The sequence below is a fragment of the Nycticebus coucang genome, chromosome 3 (genome assembly GCF_027406575.1).
Source record: "Nycticebus coucang isolate mNycCou1 chromosome 3, mNycCou1.pri, whole genome shotgun sequence".
NCBI classification, from domain to species: Eukaryota; Metazoa; Chordata; class Mammalia; order Primates; family Lorisidae; genus Nycticebus; species Nycticebus coucang.
This window is the reverse complement of record NC_069782.1, coordinates 14,708,867-14,731,434: the sequence shown is the minus strand read 5'-3', so window position 1 is coordinate 14,731,434 and position 22,568 is coordinate 14,708,867. Positions and strand designations below refer to the sequence as shown.

At 48.0% G+C, this 22,568-nt stretch overlaps 1 protein-coding gene across 3 annotated transcripts in view; it reads right to left on the bottom strand.

The window, feature by feature from the left end:
- Nucleotides 1–22,568, bottom strand: part of SYN3 (synapsin III) — a 449,664-nt gene that overhangs the window by 394,757 nt on the left and 32,339 nt on the right. For all 3 annotated transcript variants that reach the window (XM_053582387.1, XM_053582386.1, XM_053582388.1), the window contains exons 2-3: nucleotides 20,542–20,965; nucleotides 1,826–1,883 (exon numbers count right to left, since the gene is read on the bottom strand). In XM_053582387.1, the coding sequence (XP_053438362.1) occupies nucleotides 1,826–1,883; nucleotides 20,542–20,852 (369 nt within the window). In that variant the 5' untranslated portion in view covers nucleotides 20,853–20,965. The remainder of the gene's footprint in view (nucleotides 1–1,825; nucleotides 1,884–20,541; nucleotides 20,966–22,568) is intronic.

Sequence of the window (22,568 nt, the reverse complement as noted above, 5' to 3'; positions counted from 1 at the left end):
TCTAGCCAAGGACCTAGGTAACCAGGATGGAGAGAGAGAAGTGGGCAGCGGGGCGGGAAGTAAGGGCTGTGGAGTTGGGGGGGTCTGGTCAGTGAGTGGGTGTAACTGTGGACAGACAGCATTCGGGAGCCTGGGCAGGCTTCTGGCTAAGGTGGACGGTAGATGGCGGCCCTCCTCATCAACAGAGAAAGTTAGGGGCAGGGGAGGATGATGTGTCTTGTTTCGGAGTCAACCAAAGTTGACCCCTCCCGGCCATTCCACACCCTGTACCTCCAGTCTTTCCTTACCTTGGCTCACTCCGCCTCCATTCACCCACTCTATGTACCTCCATCCCCACTTGCTGGCATCTCATTCATCCTTTGATCCATTTCCAATGCCACTTCTTTCTCAAAGCCACTTCTGAACCCCTCAATTGCCTGTGGCCTCTGCTGCCTGTAGCGCTAAGCTTGGACCCCTCTTCCCTGACCTCCCACTGTGTGGGAGCCCTTAACGACTTATCTCACCTCCTTCCTAGACCACAAGCTTTGTGGAACAGGCCTCTGCTTTTATATCCTGCTCTTTGCCCTGGAAGGAAAATGAGCAGACATTGGATTGACTTGAAAGCCACAGGATCAAACTGAAATTCACACCGTAGGTGTTTTCACATTAGACCAACTCAGTCTGATGCTCCAAAGGCCTTTCTGTTCCTCTGACACGCCAAGCTCAAAAACTGCTGGGAGAAAAACAGTCACACCCCTTCCTCATTTTTTTTTCTTTTAAATTATGCCTCGAATTCATTTTGCAGTAGGGACCTTGTCTACCTTATTTAGCATTTGCTTTTGACGACAAAGATGAAGATGATGATAAAGACAATGATGATGATGGAGATGATGATAAATGAGTAACATTTACTGAGTGCCAGGTATTGTTCCAAGCACTATTCATGGATTAACTCATCTGATTCTCACAGCAACCCTGTGCACACAGGCCGATGCTGTGATTGCCCAACTGTACAGAGAAACTGAGCTGGAGAGAGCTTAAGTATTGCTCAACCAATGCCACTAATTTAGTAAGGGGTAGTGTTGGGACACAGAGTCTGGCTCCAGAGCCCAAGTTCGAAGGTGCTCTTCCAAGGTCAAGCACAGTCCTTGGCAGAGAGAAGGTCCTAACTGAATGACTGGGGAAGAAGCTTCCACCTAGAGCCAGGAGATCACACCTCCTAGCCCTCATTCTGCCACTGGCTCCAGGGGCAGCCTTGAGCAAGTCCGTGTTTCTTTCCACATAAAATGAGGGACCTGGCTATTAATATGAGCAGTAATAACAAGAGTTGGTATCGCCAACTCTGATCTCACTAGAGATTTTAAGTAATTTAATCCCAACAATTACGGTGCAAGGAAAATGAGGCTCAGGGAGCCTGCCTAACACCTAGAAAATGAGAGAGCAGGGATTCAAACCCATTATGAGACCAAACTATGCTCTCTAGCCCTGGTGGCTGCAAGGAGGTGACTCAGGGGCCGCAGGGAACAGAATGGAGCAGACACACTGTTGGGCTCCTCCCTTCATTTCCATCAGAGAAACTCTCCTTGCCTCTGTTTTGCAGAATGAAGTCCAATTAGATATTTCCTTTGAAGGAAGCTTCTCTGCTAAAACCAAAAATGTTGAAAGCCACCAAACCAAATAATTCTGGAATTTAAGGAGACTCCCAGGTATATAAAGCAGGATTTACTTTTCTGCTAATCTTAGCTCATTATGGCCACATAAAACAGGAACCAAGGAAGCTCAGGAGAATGGTCCCAGCTATAGAAAAGGTGAAGGTGATGGTGGTAAAGACACAGCTCCCACCTACCTGTTCCACTCGAATCTCGATCTCCCCGTTCACCTTCTTTCCCTGGAAATACTTTGACCTGTAAAGGAGAGGAAAACATCTGTTGAGGAAGCAGGCAGATGGCATCAATCTTTTCTCTTTTTCCAAAGGCCCCATCTCTCTGAGTGTACACTGACGCTCATTCCGGACCTTCTTACTCTTTCCTCCAGCCCCTTGACCCCTCAACTTTCTCTCTTTTGTTTTTTCACAGGCAGCATGTGGCAGAGAGGAAAGAATGTGGATAGGAAGGTTGGAGACCCAAGTTCCGGTTCTATCAACTCACTTGACCTCCCCATGTCTCAGTTTTATACTCTGTAAAAAAATGATGTTCATCACCGTGCTACATGTTTCTAAGGGTTAGTTTGAGAAATGAATGAAATAAGGAATCCTCCATAAATAAATAATGCAGTCCTCTTCCATCCCCTTGTCTGTTCCGCACCCATCCATCCAACCAACCATCTTTCCATCCTTCCAAGACTTTCTTCTGTATCTCTGCCTCTGTCTTCCCTGTTATCAGTAAATATAGGTAATATCCCCATCTACCCATCACTCAAGGTGGAAATGTGGACTATGTCATCCTAGTTATCTCTCTCTCTACTCCCAATGAGTCTATACTTTAATTATTTCTCAACTCTAACTACTTGCCCATTTTTCTGCATAAGCACCTAATCCTATCTCATACTTCATGTCTTCCCTGACTATGGATTCTCTTTTCATACGACTCATTACAACTATAATGAATGACAATTAACAACTACATTTAATGGGCTGTGTACCATTAATCCATAACCCAATTCCTTGAGGGTAGGAACATTCTGTCTTACTCATCCTTCTCTTCCCAACATTCACCAGAGTGTTTTACACACAAACTCAATTCACGTGTGTTGAAAGAACAAACAAGTGAAGAGACAGATGAAGAAAACACTTGTAGAATTCTTAGTGCCAGAATCCACACTAGGGGGTTTAACCTACAGCCTTTCTCATTCATGTTCACAACCACCACCAGCACGTAGCTGTATCACTATTTCCATTGTATAGATGAAGACACTGAAATCCAGGAACACTAAGTACCCAAGGCGTCCACATTTGTGTTTTTGTTCAAGTCTTAAAAACAGCAGCTACATCTGGGGTGCTTATGGGCTTAGATATATTCTCATACAGAAAGCCAAAGGAAAAATTTCCATTTGCCCTTTTTGACTGTTAATATGAAACTAGTAGTTGTTAGTCACTTACTGTAAACTGGGCACTGTGTCACCATTTCTGTAACTCTTCTCTGGGACAGAAAGCTTTTTGCTTCCCAATGCCCATTCTCAACTTTTTTTTTTTTTTCCAATAAGAGAATTTATAGACAGACACATAAAAACGTTCATCTTAACTCTCCCAGGTAGGGAGGTAGGTGTAGCCACACAATTTGAGTTCTAATCAATAATTTGGGAGCACTACAGTCAAGAGCCTCCTTCGTAATTTCTTATTAGTTTCTTCCCTGGAAGATGGATGTTGCCACCTCTTTTTTCCAACCTTCCATTTTGTGAAAGAATCCTTTCTATAAATTCTCCGACTGCTTTAGTCTGCCTCCTTGCAAAGTCTACTTACAAAGTGGAGCTCATCCGTTCTCAGGGCTGCCTGAATCACTGGCTGACAGCTCTGATATTAATGCCACTTTTTCTTACAAGGCTGTTGGGCTTAGATGTCAACTAGGTAGGACTGTGGTGAGACAGGAAATATTAGTGTGACTTGAAAGCAGGGTTTTGGGGTTTTCTTCCCAGCAATGGTCTTCAATAAAATGCCTGTGGGGGCAAGCCTCATGCAAAGAGAGCCATTTCACACAGTTGGTGAATTTTATCACAAATCCTTTAAATGTACCTTCAGCAAATTCTAGAACAGTCCTCCGCTAGTATTTGTGGGGCTTGAGGCAAAACAAGTAGGAGACTAACGTGTCATATGTCTAATATTAAAATTGATAAACAAAGCTAGCAAACATTTAAATTAAACATGTCTGTCTTCCTTCCTCGACAAATACAACTTTGTAATGACCTTTAAGGCTCAGAATTTAGGCTTAACATTCTTGGCATAATACTCAGAACACTCCAGCAAAGGGATCGCCAGCCCTTGGTTCTCAGCCCTTGCCACGTGTGATCCTCCCTAATCTTCCACCCACCCTCCTCTCTGTTCTGCCTCGCTGAGGATCCTGAGATTTGCTGATAGCCAGACCATGTGGACAGACGTCATCCACTCCTCCCCCTTCCCAGAACAGTTGTCCATTGGTCACCTCTTGGACAATGGACCAAGGCATTAGCCTGTATTGGCCCTGGAATCGGGCTGATGTCCCTTTAGGTAGGGAATTCTAGAGTTTGGTGATCCAGAGCAGGGTCCAAGAGTACAATTTGCAAGCTCCTGGTAGGTATATCTCTTTGGCTCTGGTAACTCCTCTGCTTGTCAAGAGGGGTGGTGCTAGCTGCTAATAAGGGCCAGAGTAGGATATAAGTAAAAGATCTTTCTTGCTTGAGTTTAAAAGAAGTCCTGAGTGGGCCTGGAACCTTAGGATGAAATCCTAGGATTATAATCACTGGCATACCGGAAGAAAACATGGATTTGGAATCACACAGGTTTAGGTAAAATCTTAGCTGTACTAATCATGGATCATGTGTTCTAAGACAAAGTACTTGATCCTCTGGGTCTCAGTTTTCCTATTTGTCAAGTGATAATAGCATCTACTAGGGAAGGCTGTGGTGAGAACTCTACTTCATCTTCTATGCAACAGGGCAGTAGAGTCCAGTGGACTCAGGAATTAAATGAAGCAAGACACTTAAAACAGTTCCTGGCACAGAGCAAGCTCTGACGTACATGTATGTTTCCCAGGCATGGGAACCTGCAAACAAAAAGGTAATCCTGCCTCTTGGACACTATAAGACAGAAGTATGATTCCCCTTACTTGGCTCTTTCCCCAAAGTGTGATGAGTGATGGATGGTAATGGCAATAATAAAGAGGTGGCATTGCTAGGTAAGGCTGCCAGCCCCTTGGCATCCCTCCCCACCTGTTCCAGATGCAGCAGTCTCTGCTCAAAGTCTCATGACTTCTAAGCAGTCTCATACTTTAAGATTTTCTGGATTCAGTAACACCTTAACCCTTCATGATCTGAACCCTGCCGACTGGCGGTCCCCATCTACTTCACGGACATACCCAACGCCCTGTCCTTTTCTGCCTCTGTGCCTATGCACCCCACATCCTCACTGCTCTGGTGGCCTTCTGCTCTTCTTTATCTGGCCACCTCTTTCTCATGTGCTGTGATCCACACAGGTGGACACCTACTCTGTGAAGTCCTCCTGAGCAGCACCTCTCTCCAGCTGGGGTAGGGGTCCCTCCTCTGCTCCTGCAGCAGGCTGTCCCTGCTATTATCATAACACTTATGCCTCCACTCTGTCATTACATATCTCTGCTCTGTCCCCTCTCCCCAAATACCTAGTCTGTAAGCTTCTGGAAACCAGAAACGGAGTCTCAGTGCTCACTGTATCTCCAGCATCCAGCACGATGAGCTAGCACACACGACACATGGTTAGCAAATGTTCATTAACTGGGTAAAGGGATAGTATCTTCCAGGGATAGACTGCAGGGTTGCCTTTCCCAGAGACGCTTTACTGCCATCTACTGGCATGCCGTTGTAATAAATTCACACATCTACACAGATCACTACATGGAGTCATATCGTACAGTGTCCAATCTGCACAACAGGCAGCCCTCAACTCAATTTTCACTGGGAACCCCGGGCACTTTGAGCTACCCCAATACCACCCACACAGTTGTGGCCTCAACGGGACCTCACCTTCCCAGGAGAGACGCTTGTTTGCCCATCTCTGGAATGTTTACTGCAGGGCCTGGCAGATGGAGTCGAGCTGAAGCTGAGGGTCAGGCGGTCCATCCCCCTGCCTGGCTGGGAATCAGAAGTCTGTCTCCTGATGGGCCACACAGACTGCTGCCTCCTTGCTGGGGGTGGGGTTCATTCAGGCTTGAGCTGCCTCTGAACAGCTCTGTCTGGCAGAGGGAAGGGCAGGGATGGTCTGGAATTCTAGATGCCTTTGGGGGCTGGGGTTGCTGCCTCCATAATTGACTGGCTGTTTGACCTCAGGCAAAATGGATGGACCTGTTATGCTCAAGGGCTTTGTCTCCCATGAGCTGCCTCCTCCTAATGCCCTAATATGTTCATTCTCATAAGGAGCTCCCTGAATACCTCAGCCAATCAATCAAGCCCTTGGCCTTGGGAAGAAGGTGGGGGAAGCTCTGGACTCCATGACGACTCCATCTCTGTGGGTGGTCTCATATTTTACTGCCACATCTGAGGCACCAGGAAGGAGAATATTATAAAACCGGTACTGCCCGGGGTGGGAAGTCCCTAGTCTGGGGAGGTGGGGGGGGGGGGGTGAGAGGGTAACAGGCACCGAGTACTTTCCTGTCTGCTGCAGAGGCAGAAGCAAAAAGAGAATTAGCACAAACAGGATCTGCCTGTGTCCAAACAGGCCCCCCCCCACTAGTGACTCCTCATCTCCGTCCAGGGATCTACAGAGGTAAGGAATTGAGACACCCCAGGGCCCTGATCACAGGATGTGCCATGTCCCCACCCTGTTTGCCTCTGACAGTAATTTGGGATTTTTGTGGGCAGGATCTGGTCTCACTTCCCGTCACTCCTGCAATCCTTCATTCGGTTACTGTTTACAGAGCTTCCCATGGACCAGGCACCCTCTGAGACAAAGGGGTAGAAAGAGCAGATACAGGTGGCAGATGTCGTGCCTGGGCTCGTGGAGCTTACACACTCAGGAAGAAGACGAAAAATAAACAAGACAGAAAGAATGAGTTCTGTGAGTAAAATGCATAGGGTCAGCTGGGGGTGCAGGGACAATTGGACTTAGGGTGGCCAGGAAGGCATCTTTAAAAGACACTTGGCATACACGGATTGGAGACCTCCTGCGTGTGCACGCCTGCAGGATCCCAGGAAACAAGCACGAAGACAACAGTTTTTGGTCTCAGGGTCTTACTACTTAATAGCAGGGACAAGAATGGACAATGGCCTTGCAAAGCATTAGCCTAAAGATTCCGCTCAGCCCATGGAAGACGCAGCCACGCCAGCCTGAGGGTTCACCCATCCCACCAGCCTGCGTTTGCTACCTGTTTGCTGCCAGGGCCTCAGGCTACACAGATGGTGAGGCAGGATCTGGATGTCTGTGTCTGCGGGGAGGACACAGGCCAGGGCAAAGGAGGTGGGCAGGCACTGGGAGCAGCCCTGTTTGCAGCCTCTTAGTTTGCAGGAAAAAGAAACAGCTAGCATGGGGTGGAAGACCCAGGTTTGTGTGGGTAGCTCTGACACCTGCTGCGTGAGGTGTCACAGGGTTGTCAAATGAGGACACAGAACTGAAGATTTCTGGGAACCTGCCAAGAAAGTGCACTGCTCAGGGTGGATTGCAGGGGTGGAATTTCACCTCCCCAGGTAATGGCAGGGGGAGGCCCTGCTAGCCTTAGAGACGGACCCAGGTCCTGCCCAGCTGTTTACTTCTAGTGCTGCCCCAAATATTAACCTTCCTATTCCTGCTTTCTTCATCTGTAAAAATAAGGACATTGCTGCGTCTGCCATAACGACACCATGAACGATACCCCTGCCACGTGGCAGCTGTTTAATTAATGTTCTTCTCTTTCCATCCTGTTCTTCAACAAGGTAGGTACAGGGCTGAGGGAAGGTGGGTATGTCCCTGGGGAAGTGACAAGCCCTTTTCTTTCTCCCAGAGGAGGTAGGTGGCTGCATCTGTCTTGCTCTCAGTGAAACCCTGCTTAGTGTCAAGCATGACGGAGGCCCATCCCATCTGCTCCTTGGGTGCTCCCCTTGCTCCCCAGCACAGGCTTTTAGTAAATAAAGTCATCAACCACTCATTCCCTGTTACTGCAGAGGATAGGATAGAATGTCATCTGCTAGTCCTATTTCTTTCCTCTCTAAAGACACGACACCATATCATCTTCATTTCTACAGATGTCTGGAAGTCTACAACCTTCATACCACAGAAAGGGTTCATTCTAAGACGCCTAAGTCATGCCCTCAGCACACATTTACTGAGGATCTACTAAGGCCCAAACTGAGGAAATGCTCACAGGAAAGATAATACATTGAGATACAGAAATAATTCAGACCAAGGTGCAAGTGGCTAATTGCTGATCATTTCAGAAACAAATTTTTGGTGGCAGAAGGAGGATGACAAGGGACCATGAGGATACTGTATGCCCTGTTTATAAAAGGGACATGGGCCTGCCGAGGTGAAAAGGGCAGGGCACAAAAGAAGAGGCTAAGAGTATTTATTATCCATTTGTCTATCCACCAATCCATCCATCCACCCATATGTTCATCCATCGTATCCATCTCATCCATCCATCTCATCAATCTCATTCATCTTAGCCATCCATCTCATCCATCTACCCATCCATCCATCTACCCATCCATCCATCTCATCCACCCACCCAATCTCATCCATCCATCTTACCTATCCCATCCATCTTATCCACCCATCTTATTCATCAATACATCCATCCATTCACCTCATCCGTCCATCCATCTATCCATCTTATCCATCCATCTCATCCACCTACCCAATCTCATCCATCCATCCATCTTACCTATCCATCTCATCCATCCCTCCCATCCCATTCATCTCATCCACCCATCTTATTCATCAACACATCCATCCATCTCATCCTTCCATCCATAAATCCATCCATTTATCTCATCTATCTATGGTTCATCTCATCCATTCATCTTATCCATCCATCCATCTCATCTACCCATGCATCCATCTCATCCATCCATCCATCTCATCCTTCAATCCATCCATCCATCTCATCTACCTATGCATCCATCTCATCCATCCATCAATCTATCCATCTCATCCTTCCTTTCGTCAACCCATCCATTCATCTCATCTACCTATGCATCCATCTCATCCATTCATCCTTTTTATCCATCCATTCATCTCATCCACCTACCCAATCTTATCCATCCATCTCATCAATCCATCCATCCATCTCATCCATTCATTCATCCAACAAATACCATGTGTTCAGCACTGTGCTAGGCCTTTGGAATTGCACCAAAAATCCCTGAAGTGAAACTAGACCACATATTTACCCTGACTCCTGTCTTCTTTATCAGAAGTTGCCAATTGGTAGATCTCATAGAGTCCACAGTCTTTTGCTGAGGTTAAATTGTATTGTATACTTTTACTTTTAAATAGAAAATTCATATAAAATTCAGATTTCTGGCTTCCTTTGAAAATCAGTAGGTCAGCAACATCATGCCCTTATTCCCACATGGTGGCAACTGGCTGAGTGGCCTGCAGCTGCTGCCCCAGAAAGGGCATCAGTTCTCATGCCCAGCACAGTTCCCTCTGCACCCTGTCACCTCTCTGCAGCTCAAACCATGTGGCAGCTACCATTTGTTATAGAGCTTGCGCTGCTGTTTTCCTTATAGCACAGAGATATTTCTCGATGCCTGTATTTTTTCCTACCACCTGCCCCTTCACTCACTCGCCGGGTTGTCTCCTATGAGCAGCTGCATAGACAACCGCTAACTTAGCTAAGCCCATTCTGAAGATGGCAGTTAGCTCAGTACAAATCTTCAGGAAACCCATACCCCTATCCCTGCTGTAAACCCAGACAGGAAGGTCAGGAAAGTGGACACCAGCCCCTCTCCTGCCTCTCTCCTTCAAGGATCCATGTGCCAGGCCCTGGAGAGAAGAGATGTTCTATAACATGTCTGGCATCTGCCCAGAGCCCTGCCTCCCCTGGGCAAGGCTGCAACTGAGGCAGGGTGGAGTGTGCAATTCCAACTATTGCTCAAGAAGATCCATGCATCTGAGGGACTCCTTCAAAAGAAGGTCACTTGGAGGGCCTGGGCCAGAAAGCCACCCTGGAAGGGGAGGCGAGGCTCACAGTGAGAAACCATTGAACTTCTCCGAGAAAAAGCAAACCCAGGGCATGAAGAGTGCTCAGAAGAAACACCTAGGAGAAGACGAAAGGCTGTGGGTCCAAGCCTCCTTTGTGGTCTGAGTCCCACTGTTTCTCCCCACTGGGCAGCCCCGCTGTGTTTGAACACCTGCAAGTGACGGGGAGCTCACTCCCTCACCAAGCAGTGCACTCAGGTAACAAGTTTTCTGTCTCCCTCTTTATTTTCCCCTGTGGTTCCAGTTGTACCAATTGCGAGCCATGTGAAACAAGTCTTCCAGCTTGGTCGTTTCTAAACTTGGCTCTGCATCATTTTGAAAAATAGTCTCCTCAGCTCCACTCTGGATATTCCAGTGCAGTCGTTCAAGGGAAACATCTCAGTTTGGCCTGTCCCGTCCCCATTGTGCCTCCCTCTGGTAACAGCACCTCTATTTGCATTTGCATGGATGGAACCAGGCCCTTCTCTTTTGTGCAGTCTTGGTGGGACTGTCCAAAAGTGTCCATAGCACAAGGAGTGGAATAAGCCGTGCTTGTTCTTCCCCAGAAATTTGATTTGTGAACAGAAAGGACTAAGGATGAAAGCCAACAGGAGCGGATTTAACAAGAGACTGTTCCTGCCTCCTAGATCCTCAGGCTACAGGGACCTGGGATCCTGAACTTGCCAACACTCAGGTCTTCCTATGTTTTTCTTTGCTCCTGGAAGCTTCCCCACATATATTTCCAATAAATCCCTATTTTGCCTGAGTTAGCGAGAAGCGGAATGTCATTCTGATGGAAACGGTCTTGGGGTGGGGGTGGGGGTGGGGGCTGACCTTAGTCCAGCCTCACTGTTTCACGTGAGGAAACGGAGGCCAGAGAGGAGCACGCCCCATCTCCAGATCCCACTGCCTTAGCAGAGCTCTTTAGAGAGGCAGCCAGGAAGAGACATGTAGGAAGAAACAGCATCCATCAGATTTCTCCCGACACTCCCTTCTGCTCAAAGACATTTCCCCTAGATTTTCCAGCCTCGGCTCTGAGGGCAAAGCTCTCCTCCAAGACTCTACCAGGGCAGGGGTAACAACTCTTCACTGTCCCCCTCCTCCCTGTAAGAGCCGGGTAGGAAGTAGCAGGGACACCACGCTGTCGGATTGGCCGGCATGAAGACCTCACGGAGAGAGGTCAGCACTTGAAAAATTCCTCAAGTCAAAGGGCTCGGGGCTTGGGTGCCACACAAGGCCCGCACTGTGTGCCCACATTGTCTTCCTGATAAAAGGGGCCGGGCCTGGGAAAACGGAGCTGTCTCCAGGAGACCAGGCAGGCCACTGGGGAATGCCCAGGGCCCCTCCCTTCCCCGAGACACCAGGCCCAGGACGCCAGGGGACAGGGAGGGGCAGGGGTGCAGGGTGGGTGCCCAGAGGGAGAAGGATGAGTCCACAGATCCAGGGCCACTGCAGGTGCTGTGTGTGTCTGAGTCACAGAATGAAGCAAGCAGGAAAGTGACAAAACCCCTTGTGTTAGGTCCTTCCCATCTCCACCCCCACCCTTCTAGCCATCCCAGAACTCCCTGCCTTTCCACAAACAGGCAGGGCCTGCCCTTGTTCAAGGAGAGTCTTGGGGTAGGGGAGGCAGTGGAGAGGGGCATAAGGGTTTTGCTCCCCACCGCCAAGTGTCTCCAACAGAGAGTTGTGTGTCTCCGCTTTAAGCCTCTCAACCAACTCTGGTGGGAGGGAAGTGACTTGGAGTCTGCTCTCCCTCCTCCCAGCACAGGCGCTGCCAGCCTGCCAGGATCCAGACACCCTCCTCCAGGGCTTCTGGAAGACGGCCCTCGAGCACATCCAGCTGAACCACGAAGCAGGCCAAGTGGCTTCCTTCCCCCTGGCTCCCAGAACTATTATATTCACAAGCAATTAGTAATTGCAATTAATTGTTAATAACAGTTACCATTTCAGGGCCGATTACGACAGCTCAGCCATGTACCAGCTCCACCCAGGCTATTACCTTTAATCTTCACAATTACCCTTCAGGAAAGATATTCTGCGATCCTGCCTTGCTGCTGAGGAATGTGAGGTTCAGAGGTTGGATTTGCCCAAGGTCACATAACTGAGAGAGAGAATGGGGCCTGGAGTCTGCAGTACCCACGCCGTCTGGCTCTAGATGGGCCACTCGGCTTTGCTCCCTCCCTGCTGGTGATAGACAGTCTTTGTCATGCAGGGAAAGCTGCTCTCTGAGAATGGGGTCATTGGGGGGCCTGGTTTGGCTCGCTAGCCAGAAAGTGAAGAGGCACAAAGGCCAGTCTCTCACTGGCCCCATGTGAGCAGGGCCAGGAGAGTCTCCTGTTCCTATCCTCCATAAGCAGGGAGGCCAGATAAAATACAGGACAACCAGTCAAATGGGAGTTTCCAAATGAACAATCAATAATTTTGTAGTATAAGTATATCCCCAAATGGTACATAAGATAGACTTATACTCGTTTGCGGTTTTATATACATATTAGCTGGGTGCCCTGTATTTTGATTTGCTAAATCTGACAACCCTACTCAGAAGCCATCGCTGGTAAAGCCAATTCTGAGTTCATGCCCAGGCCCATCCCTCCACCAGGTGGCACAGACAGAAGCAGAATGTCCCAATCACCATGGGGCCAACCAGACCCAGTGCTAGTCCTCAGAGGGACACACCGAGATGCCTGCAGTCTTCATGCCTGCGGTCAAAGCAGCTGAGGACTGGGGGCCATCGAACTATCCCCTGGGCAGGAAAGAGGAGGAGAGGTCTGGAATAACATGGCAGATTCTGGTACTCTGCCCAAATTCCAGGGCAACTGAGTGTTTATTCTTAGACTCTTGCCCAGGGCATTTCCCTGAACTTTCCCTTAATAAAAATAACAAGAAGAGCATCTATTCATACATTAATTAAATCACCCATCTAGCCAGGTGCCAGGCCCTGTTCTAGGCTACCAGCATCAGGGGTTGCACAAACAAGACATCAGCTCTGCCCTTGGCCAGAACATATGGGTAGGACAGGCCTGAGGAGCAGGCAAGCCAAGCACCCACCCTGTTAGACACCGTGGAGGACGGGACAGGACAGGAACTAGGTATTAACATCCCTGTGAGGCTGGTGGTGACAATATGATCCCCTTTCACAGACATGGATACTGAATCTCAGAAAGGGACAGCAGCTTGGCAAGACCACAGGGATGGTGAGTGGCCACCTGCCCGCCCTGGCTTCTCAGCATATTAGCTTCTTTCCCTTTTTAACTCTCTTGGGAAACAAGTCTCACATGTGTTGGGAAATCACATTCGTATCAAAACATAGGAAAGACCTTGCCTGAGATCCCTTGATGCTTTAAAAAGAGGAAAATATTCTGCGCACAGCCAAGGGCAGTCTCCGTAAAAGTCCAATTTGCAAACCTGAGCTTTCTGAGGGCTCCAGCAGGGCGGGGCCGCCTGGCTCGAGGCAGGGTGCCTTCCTCAGAGGGTGAAGTCACCAGGATGCTGTGCTTGGCCACATGCTGTAAGGTGGCGAGCTGACACCCGTTGCCTTACCCACTCTCAGATGCTGGGTGTGAGGTTCCCGAGCCCTGGTCCGAGGCCAATGCACTCCACGCAGCACAGAACTGGCTGGGCATCAGGTGGAAGTGGGGAGGATAGTAAGGGAACCAGGGGGCCTGGCTGATCCTTTGGACAGCCTGAGCCAGATCCAGATACCACCGTCACGTGTTCTGATTTTGGACGCAGAGCCTCAGTTCTCCTTATTTACAAAATGAGAACAGCACTAATGCGTGCTGGCTGGTGACTAGAGGACTGAGTTAGGGAGTCTACGAAAGCCACTCAGCACGTCTGGTCATGCAAAGTGCACAGTGCCTGCTATGAGATGATGAAGACGTGACCCCCATTCTCAGAATCCCACATTTTGTTCATTCAATTGTTCACTCATTGGTTCAACCAATACTTTCCAGCCTCTACCTGGTGCCAAGTACTGACGCTCCGGCAGCGGTCAGCAGGAGGAGGCTCCACCAGAAATACCTTTTAAGAAGTGAAGCCAGGGGCCAGGTGCAGGGGCTCACGCCTGTAATCCCACCACTCTGTGAGGCTGAGGCAGGTGGATTGCCTGAGCTCAGGAGTTTGAAATCAGGCCGAGGCAGGTGGATTGCCTGAGCTCAGGAGTTTGAAATCAGCCTGAGCAAGAGCAAAATCCCATCTCTACTAAAAATAGAAAATAACAGCCAGGTGTTATGGCAGGCACCTGTAGTCCCAGCTACTTGGGAGGCTGAGGCAGGAGAGTCACTTGAGCCCAAGAGTCTGAGGTTACTATGAGCTATGATGCCACAGCACTCTACCAAGGGGGACAGAGTAAGAAAGTAAAATAATAAAACAAAACAAAACAAAACAAAACAAAATGAAATAAAATGAAGTGAAGCCAGTTCAAGACCCAGCCCAGCCGCCCCCATTTTGCATCCTCCAGCAGGTGTGCGGTTTCTCTGCGCTGTCTCCTCACCTGGAAAATGGTCCCCTGAGACGCTATTTGAAGCCCCATGAGTGGTGGTGAACTGGCAAGTTCTTAGTAGCTGGTTCTCTAGATGGGGAAACTTACAACATTTGCCCGTTTCTGTGGAACAAATGCTTCCAGCGTGGCCAAAGTGATTTGCTATGGGATTGAGTATGAGGTGAGAGGGGAAGAGGATTTCAGAAGCTTCTCTGAAGAAGACAGGTGCACGGTCTACAGACACATGAAAAAATGCTCATCATCTTTAGTCATCAGAGAAATGCAAACCAAAACCACTTTGAGATACCATCTAACTCCAGTAAGAGTAGCCCACATCACAAAATCCCAAAACTACAGATGTTGGCGTGAATGTGGAGAAAAGGAAACACTTCTGCACTGCTGGTGGGAATGCAAGCTAGTACGCTCCTTTTGGAAGGAAGTTTGGAGAACACTCAGAGATCTAAATGTAGACCTGCTGTTTGATCCTACAATTCCTCTACTAGGTGTATATCCAAAAGACCAAAAATCATCTGGCAACAAAGATATTTGCACCAGATTATTCATTGCAGCTCAATTCATAATTGCCCAGTCTTGGAAGAAACTCAAGTGCCCATCGACCCATGAATGGATTAATAAATTATGGTATATGTATACCATGGAATACTATGCAGCAGTAAAAAAAGATGGAGACTTTACCCCTTTTATGTTTACATGGATGGAGCTGGAAAATATTCTTCTTAGTAAAGTATCTCAGGAATAGAAAAAAAAATCCAATGTACTCAGTACTAGTATGAAACCAATTTATAATCACTCACACTCTCATATGAAAGATGAATCACAACTATAGCCCAGGATGAAAGAGAAATGAAGGAGGAAGGGATGGAAGGGGGAAGGTTTGATAGAGGGAGGGTTAATGGTGGGACCACACCTATGGAGCATATTGCAAGGGTACAAGTCAAATCTATCAAGTATAGAACACAGATATCTTAACACTGTGATTAAGTAAATGAGATGAAAGCTATGTTAATTAGTTAGATGTAAGCACTCCAATGTGTACAAATAATCAACACATTGAATCCCACAAAGGCATAAATGTATTCATGATCTATGTATATATGACTTAATAAAAGAAAAAAAAAAAGAATGCTGCCAAGGTCTCCTGGGTTTCAGTTCACACTCCCCGCCTTGTCATTACCAGTAACACGCCACCTCCCAAACCCTCATTCCGTCAACAGACATGCACCCTGTTCTAGGCACCGCCTAGGACTGGGCCAACAGCTGGCAGTGCAGGGGACACAGACGATTATCACCCAGCGTAATAACTCCCAGAGAGTCCAGAAATGCACAAGGAGCGTGTTCATGAGTATCACTATCCTCGTTCAGCCAGGAGGTGTACTCTGATATCCTCTGGGCAAAAAGGCTGGTAGCTGAGGAGAGTTTTAAACCAAGGATACCCTTTTTCTTTCCCAACAATAGAAGAGAAAAGAAACCATAGGGAAGGATGGGGAATAAAAGGGAAAGTCACAACAGATCATTGTTGGAAAGGAATAGCAGATCTTCTGGCAGCCTGGCTACCCTGGAGTGAGAGGCAGGAGGGCCAGGGCTCCAGGGCCTGCAGGAGCTGGGACAAAGGCCTGGCTACTCTGCCCACCCCTCCCCCCACGCCCTTCCTCCCCAGGATCCAGAGACCTTACAGGGGAAACCGAGAGCAGGGAGGTATGGCAACCACATCAGATCATGATAAATGCTTTGATTTTGAAAATCAAGCCTGGGGTTTTGGTATACTCATAGGCAAGGTCATCCCTTTAAAAAAAAAATTGTTTCATGCGTCAGCCTTACGGTAACTAGCATCCTGGTAAATAAAGAGCCAAGATTTCGTACGTAGGTAAATAAAAACAGAAACTCCTTAACTGTGCATTCTAAACTGCTGACTCTATTAGGCCTATTAAGTTACCCTGATGGTACGGGGGGGCGTGTCATATGCTAACTGGACATTCACTGGCCAGGTGTGGAGCACCGGGAATACAGGAGATAGCTACAATACTGCACGGTGTGTGCCCCCTACGGCACCATGGAGGATGTTTTAGGTTATACAGGGAGGCTGTTCTTAGCACTGTGGGCAGAGTGAGGCATGTCAAGGAATACTTCACAGGAGAGGGGACAGCCAAGCAGGCTTTTAAGGATGAACAGAAATTGGCCAGGTGAGCAAGACACAGAAGGATATTCCAGATAGCAGGGAACAGAATGTGCTAAGGCAAAAGGGTGTTTTGAGAACTGTAAGCCGTTTGCTATTCCTGCAGAATAAACAGCAAGGTAGGAAGCTAGAGGCAGGGCAGACATGCTGAGACCTTGGCTTTGAGAGCACTGATGGGACACCACGGGATTCTAAAAGGACATGCGTGGGGTGGGGGCAGGCAGGAGCAAAGTGACGTGGGTCATATTTGTGTTTCAGAAGGAGGATGCTTTGGTGGTGACATGGAAGGAGGTGAGGTCAGGACAGGAGGCCCGAGAACAGTGAAGCTGCTGGAAAATTCTAGGCAAGAGAACCAGTGGAGAGGCATGATGGCCAAAGAAAACTGAGCTGTAAATCCATTAATTTTTGTTGCTCCTTTCCTTGGTGGTTATCAGAACCAACAGACCTCCCCCATCCCAAAGAACAGCATCAACTTTAATTTGGACCTACCACAAAGCCAGGCCTTCTGTGGGCTGGTCTGATGCTCCCAATACCCTCTCCCTGGACAGGCTCACCACCCAACAGGCGGTGGGAGAGATTGGCCACAGGTGCTCCCAGAAGCTTTGGGACACTCTGTTTCTTCACAGAGGTGAAAGGTCCTTCCCCCTAGGTTACTGGCAGTTGTCAGACTGTCCTTAGGAGACCCAGGCTGCTCCAGAGATTGCAAGTTGGACCCACCAGGAGGGAGAGAGAGGTATCCTGCAATCTCCTTGCCTGCTGCAAGGAAACCTGAGTTTGCAGGAAGGACCTGGACCAGGAATAGGAAGACAGAGGAGGGTAGAAAAGGGAGCAGCATCGTGCCTGTTGGGGTGGGTTGGGGTGTGGGTGAGAGTCTATCCCCAGTCCAGGCCATGCGTCCTCTCCTCCCTCAAGGACTGTGAGTCCTGGCCTCTCCCCTTCACCACTTCCTCTCTGGAGATAGTTGGCACAGTGCAGGAGGGGCTGGGGCTGGGGCTGACCCCAAGGCAGAGACGCTCAGGGACCCGTGGGGCTGGCCTGCCACCTGCTGGCCGCTCTAGGTGGCGGGACCCAGGCACCATTCAGGAATTCTTCAGGGTAGGATTGAGATTCTACATCACTTTAGGGAAATTCGGGGACATACTGTGATTCAGACAGGAAGTTCGTGAAGCCTCTGGGTTAGAGTTCAGTGTTGAGAAACCCATGTCACAAACATTCAACAAATGCAGGGTGAGTTAATGAATCTCAGTTTCTTACTCTCCCCCCTTTTTTTTAACCCACAGAGAAGCAAGAAGACCCTGTAAACCTGATTGCTGTCCTCACAGCCTAATCAAAATGTGATGAGCATAAGGCGTGTGATTGAAATAGATTGGGAGAAACCTCTCTGGCCAAAGTCATGTCCTCCACCAACGCACACAGCCTGAAACTCCCACAGTGGTCCTCCCTTCCCAAGACTGAATCCCAAAGTAATGTTGCTTCACTGAGGACCCTCACTGCACGTCAGCCTCATGCGCCGCATCCCTCCACTTCTGCACACCATGTACGTGCTGGGGGACAGAGATTAACAAAACTCAACCTTATCACCCAGGGAGGAATGACCAATAGACCAAGGGGAACTAACAGCCCAATGGGATAAACCCTAATTCAGACTGCCCAATATTTGGCATGAAGATATTCAACAGTCCAGATGATTAACGTTGCCCAGGGTGGCCCACGATAATCTGCAGTAGTAATATTTTAACACACACTTCCACTGCACTTTCTATTTACCAGGCACATCCTGGGTACTTGCAAACTAGCTCAGATGCCAACCCCACTTGACCTACTAACTCTACGAGGTGGGTACTGTTATCATTCTCATTCAGGTGCAATAACTTGTAACAGTCACATGCCCTTTTCAGGGTGGACGTGGGATTAGAAGCCAGATAGCCCTCACCATCCTTCCATTTATTAAGTTCAGCCTCCAAACAAGAAGCAACTTTCCTGAAAAAGAGCTGCGCCAGGGATAACGTCTCCAACGGGGAAGACTCAGAATCAAGGTCAAATGTGGGATGGAACAGAGGTGGAAGACTTCAAGGGCCACGTAGCTGTTTTGGTGACCGGGCAGACACGGGCAATGCAGGAGGAAGGGGGCCCGCAAGCTACACCTCAGCAGATAGTAACCCCTATGCTCAGAAACTAAATGTGTAGCTTTATGGAAACTCATAAGCAGAGATAAACAAGACTTCCTGACAAGCGCCTTCAAGCAAACAGTAACACTGAAGATGATTGAGAATGGATCAGAACAGAGGTGATTCACACGACCACCTTCACTAAGAAGAGGCAATTAGTCAACAGGACAGTGAAGACTGATGTCTGGCTCTGCTGAGCATGCTTTACTGGTGACTGTACACTGAGCCTGCATGACCAACCAACTATGAATAACTCCCACGCCAAAGAGCGGCCATAATGATTCCCGGCCGAGGAAACTTCTCCAGGGAAGGGTGTGGCTGCTCATGTGAATGTGAGAACAACAGAGGATCTGAATGCTTAGTGACTGGATGTATCCATGCCTTCACCGAACGCACAGCCCTGGCTGCCCACGGTGCGGCCGCCGTGTGGTCACTGTCCACCGTCAGCTGCTCCAGTTCCCATCCATGTATTCCCTGCCTGGATGCACTGTAGCCCTGTTCCCACATGTGCTCCAATTCCCTGAACCACAAATTCTATGTCCCCAACTGCACGGACAATATTTATCATCTCTCAGTTCCAAAAAGCTGGGGGAGAGATCTATACTCCACCTGCGCCCCACATACATACAAAGGGAACTGTCTACTTCCACGCCTGTTCACTTTAAGCTGTGCCTGGCACTGAATCAGGCTTCGTATCCACCTGGTGAATGATGGCTGCAGTGATCTTGACGCAGCGTCAGGCCTCTGCCCCGAGAGCTTACCATTTAGGGGGCACCGCCTGAGAAGGGGCTGGAGATTAGATCACCTTTGGTGTTCACAGGACACGCTGTGGAGCCAGACTGCCAGTATGTGGAAGAGCTGGGAGGCACACTCAGGCACTGTGGTCTCAAGGATTTGGGATAATGTCTTAGTTTCTTTTACCATCATAACAACCTTATTTTATGGAGGGAGGGTGGCTGAGGCTGACAATGGCTAACCCGGCAGGTATTTTGGATTTAAGACCTCTCTTATTTTTGGAAAAGTGATATGGTATATATACCATGTAACATCCCTAGTGGTCGCTGAGCCACATTCCATAGGAAATGCATCATGATGGTTTTAATAAATCCTATGAACAAGCACCCTGAGTGGTGTGATTCAGACTATCAGATCCTAACATTGCTGTTAAAGGAGCTCAGGAAATTTCTTCCCCACAATATGACTCCCTGGTGTAAAGAGTATTGTGAATTAAAGATCAACAGGCCCTTGGACAGGGGGGCTCTCCTATCTGGATAACCAGATGGACCCATCAGAAGAACATTTCTGGCCCCTTCCCTCCTCTCCCCTCCCCCCTTCCTTTCCTTTCCTTTCATCTCAATATATTGTAGAAAAAAGATCAAGAATGCAACCAGACCTGGCCAAATCATTTTAAATGTAACAGCCATTTCTCAGGTTAATTTACAAGTCAGCATTTCCCCCACTCATTCATCCTCCCGAGCAAACATTTATTGCTCCTAGACAGAATTGTCTATATCCTCATCCCCATCTCCCCCTCCCCTCTAAAAGAAGGGTGTACAAAACTTCTGGACCCCATTGGGATATTGGGTAATCACTGTTTCCCCTCACTCACACCCTGCCAAAAGATTATAAAACATTTTCTAATTTCCAGACTGTTCTGGACTTTTGATTTTGCAATTGAGGAACCGAGGACCTATAAACGTGAAGCCCTTAGAATAGAATGTGGCCGCACACAGGTGCGAGAAGCCTGGCAGTGACAGTCGTTCTGTCCCTGTTGGTGTCCTCTCTGGCCAGTCTTTGACACCACCTGGGCCTCTTGTCACTCTCTCCCCCCCACCCAAAGACATGAAATAAGCCCCATGTCCTCTCTTGCTCCCGGAGCTGGCCATGTGGGCAGATTCCTGCTTACCAGTCTGTGTGTGCGTCGTCAATCACCAACAGGATCCTGGGTTTTTGAACAACAGGTGTGGAGGGACCCAGAGGCTCCATGAGCCCCGAGGGGGCCTGCGGGGTCTGCTTCATGGCACTGGAGAGGGAGCTAAACAGGCTGGACCCCGGGGAGGAGAAGGAGGCGGCCAGGGGCTGCGGGTGCCTCCTCTCCATGGCTGGGGAGGCGGGGGAGCTGGTGGAGCTGTCTGGGCGCTGCAAGTCCGGCATGTAGCCATTGGGCAGGTTGGTCACGAAGCTGCTGTCAGAGAGACGCCGCCGGAGGAAATTCATGGCTGCTGATGGGATGGCTTGTTCCTACTCACACGTATGTTGGTGAGGCCCAGGACACAGGCTGCTGGGTAGAGGAAGTGGCAGGACTTTGGGCTGGAAGAGCCGGAGGAATTCTGAAAGAAGTCAACCAGCACATGAATGGACATGGCCTCCTCCCCTTAAAACAAATTAACCCCTAGGCCTTTTCCCCTCCCTGCCCTGCCACTGGTGGCAAGGGACATTGGGACAACCTTTTGGAATGGAATTTGGCAACATGTATTAAGAGCATACCCTTTAAACCTAAAATTCCCATTTTCTAGAATTCTATCCCAAAGAAAGAATCTAAGTTACAGAAAAAGCCTTCTGTACAAATATGTTTATCACAGCATGATTTACGCTAGCAAACTAGTGGGCAGTATCTTTTTTTTTTTTTTTTTGGTATAGACAGTGTCTCACTTTATGGCCCTCAGTAGAGTGCCGTGGCCTCACACAGCTCACAGCAACCTCCAACTCCTGGGCTTAAGCGATTCTCTTGCCTCAGCCTCCTGAGTAGCTGGGACTACAGGCGCCCGCCACAACGCCCAGCTATCGTGGGCAGTATCTTAACATTTAACCACAGGATAACGGATAAATAAACTACAGCGCAGTTACTCAGTGAACCTTTGTGGCTATTAAAAAAGCATACTGAGAAAGAGTTTTTAGTAACAGAAAAAAGTTCATGTTGTTATAGTAAATAAAAAAGATCGTGTTACAAAATGATTGGTACAGAATGACTACAGCTAGGTAGAAATCGAAACAACAAAACTTTTGGCTATAAAATAAAGTGGTAACAAGGACTATATTTTGGTAAACGCAAGTACATGTCATTTTTTTTCTTTTTCTTTCCCCTTATTTATATTTTTGAAATTTTCTAGAATGCATATTACTATGAACTGAAATGTATCCCCCTACCAAATCCATAGGTTGAAGACCTAAGCTCCAAAGCGATGGTATTTGGCGATGAGGACTTTGGGAGGTATTTAGGGTTAGGTGAGGTCTTGAGGGTGGAGCCCTCAGGATGGAAGTAGATTTCTTATAAGAAGACACACCAGAGAGATCTCTCCCCTCGCCCTCTGCCTGGTGAGGACTCAGCAGGAAAGTGGCCATCTACAAGTCAGGAAGAGGGCTCTCGTCAGGACCCGACCATGCCAGCACCTTAATCTTGGAAGGCCAGCCTTCAGAACTGAGAAAATAAATTTCTGCTGTTCAAGCCATGTGGCCTACCGTATTTTCTTACAGCAGCCAGAGCAGATGAACACACATATTTATTACTTTTCTAAACAAAATAAAATAAGTTAAAAATAAAACCCATCCTGTTCATTTGAGATCGAAGTATCTCACTGAAAACAGTGGCTATTTAAACCATGGGTTTAGACTCCATATATTTTGTTAAGATTATTTTATATTTTTATTGGAGTAGAATTTACTTAAAAGTAAAATGCAGGGTTCTTAAGTATATAATTTGAGTTTTGATAAATGTATATGCTGGTATAAGGTTTATTATACTTCTATCACCTTGTAAGGTTCTTTTTTGCACTTTCCGGTCACCCCCTCATAGGCAAACTTTCTGATGTGCGTCACCATGATTAATTTTTGATGTGTGTCACCATTTATTAATTTTTGATGTGTATCATCATTTATTAATTCCGCCTGTTCTTGAACTTCGTATAAATAGAATCATGTCTATTGCTCTCTTGT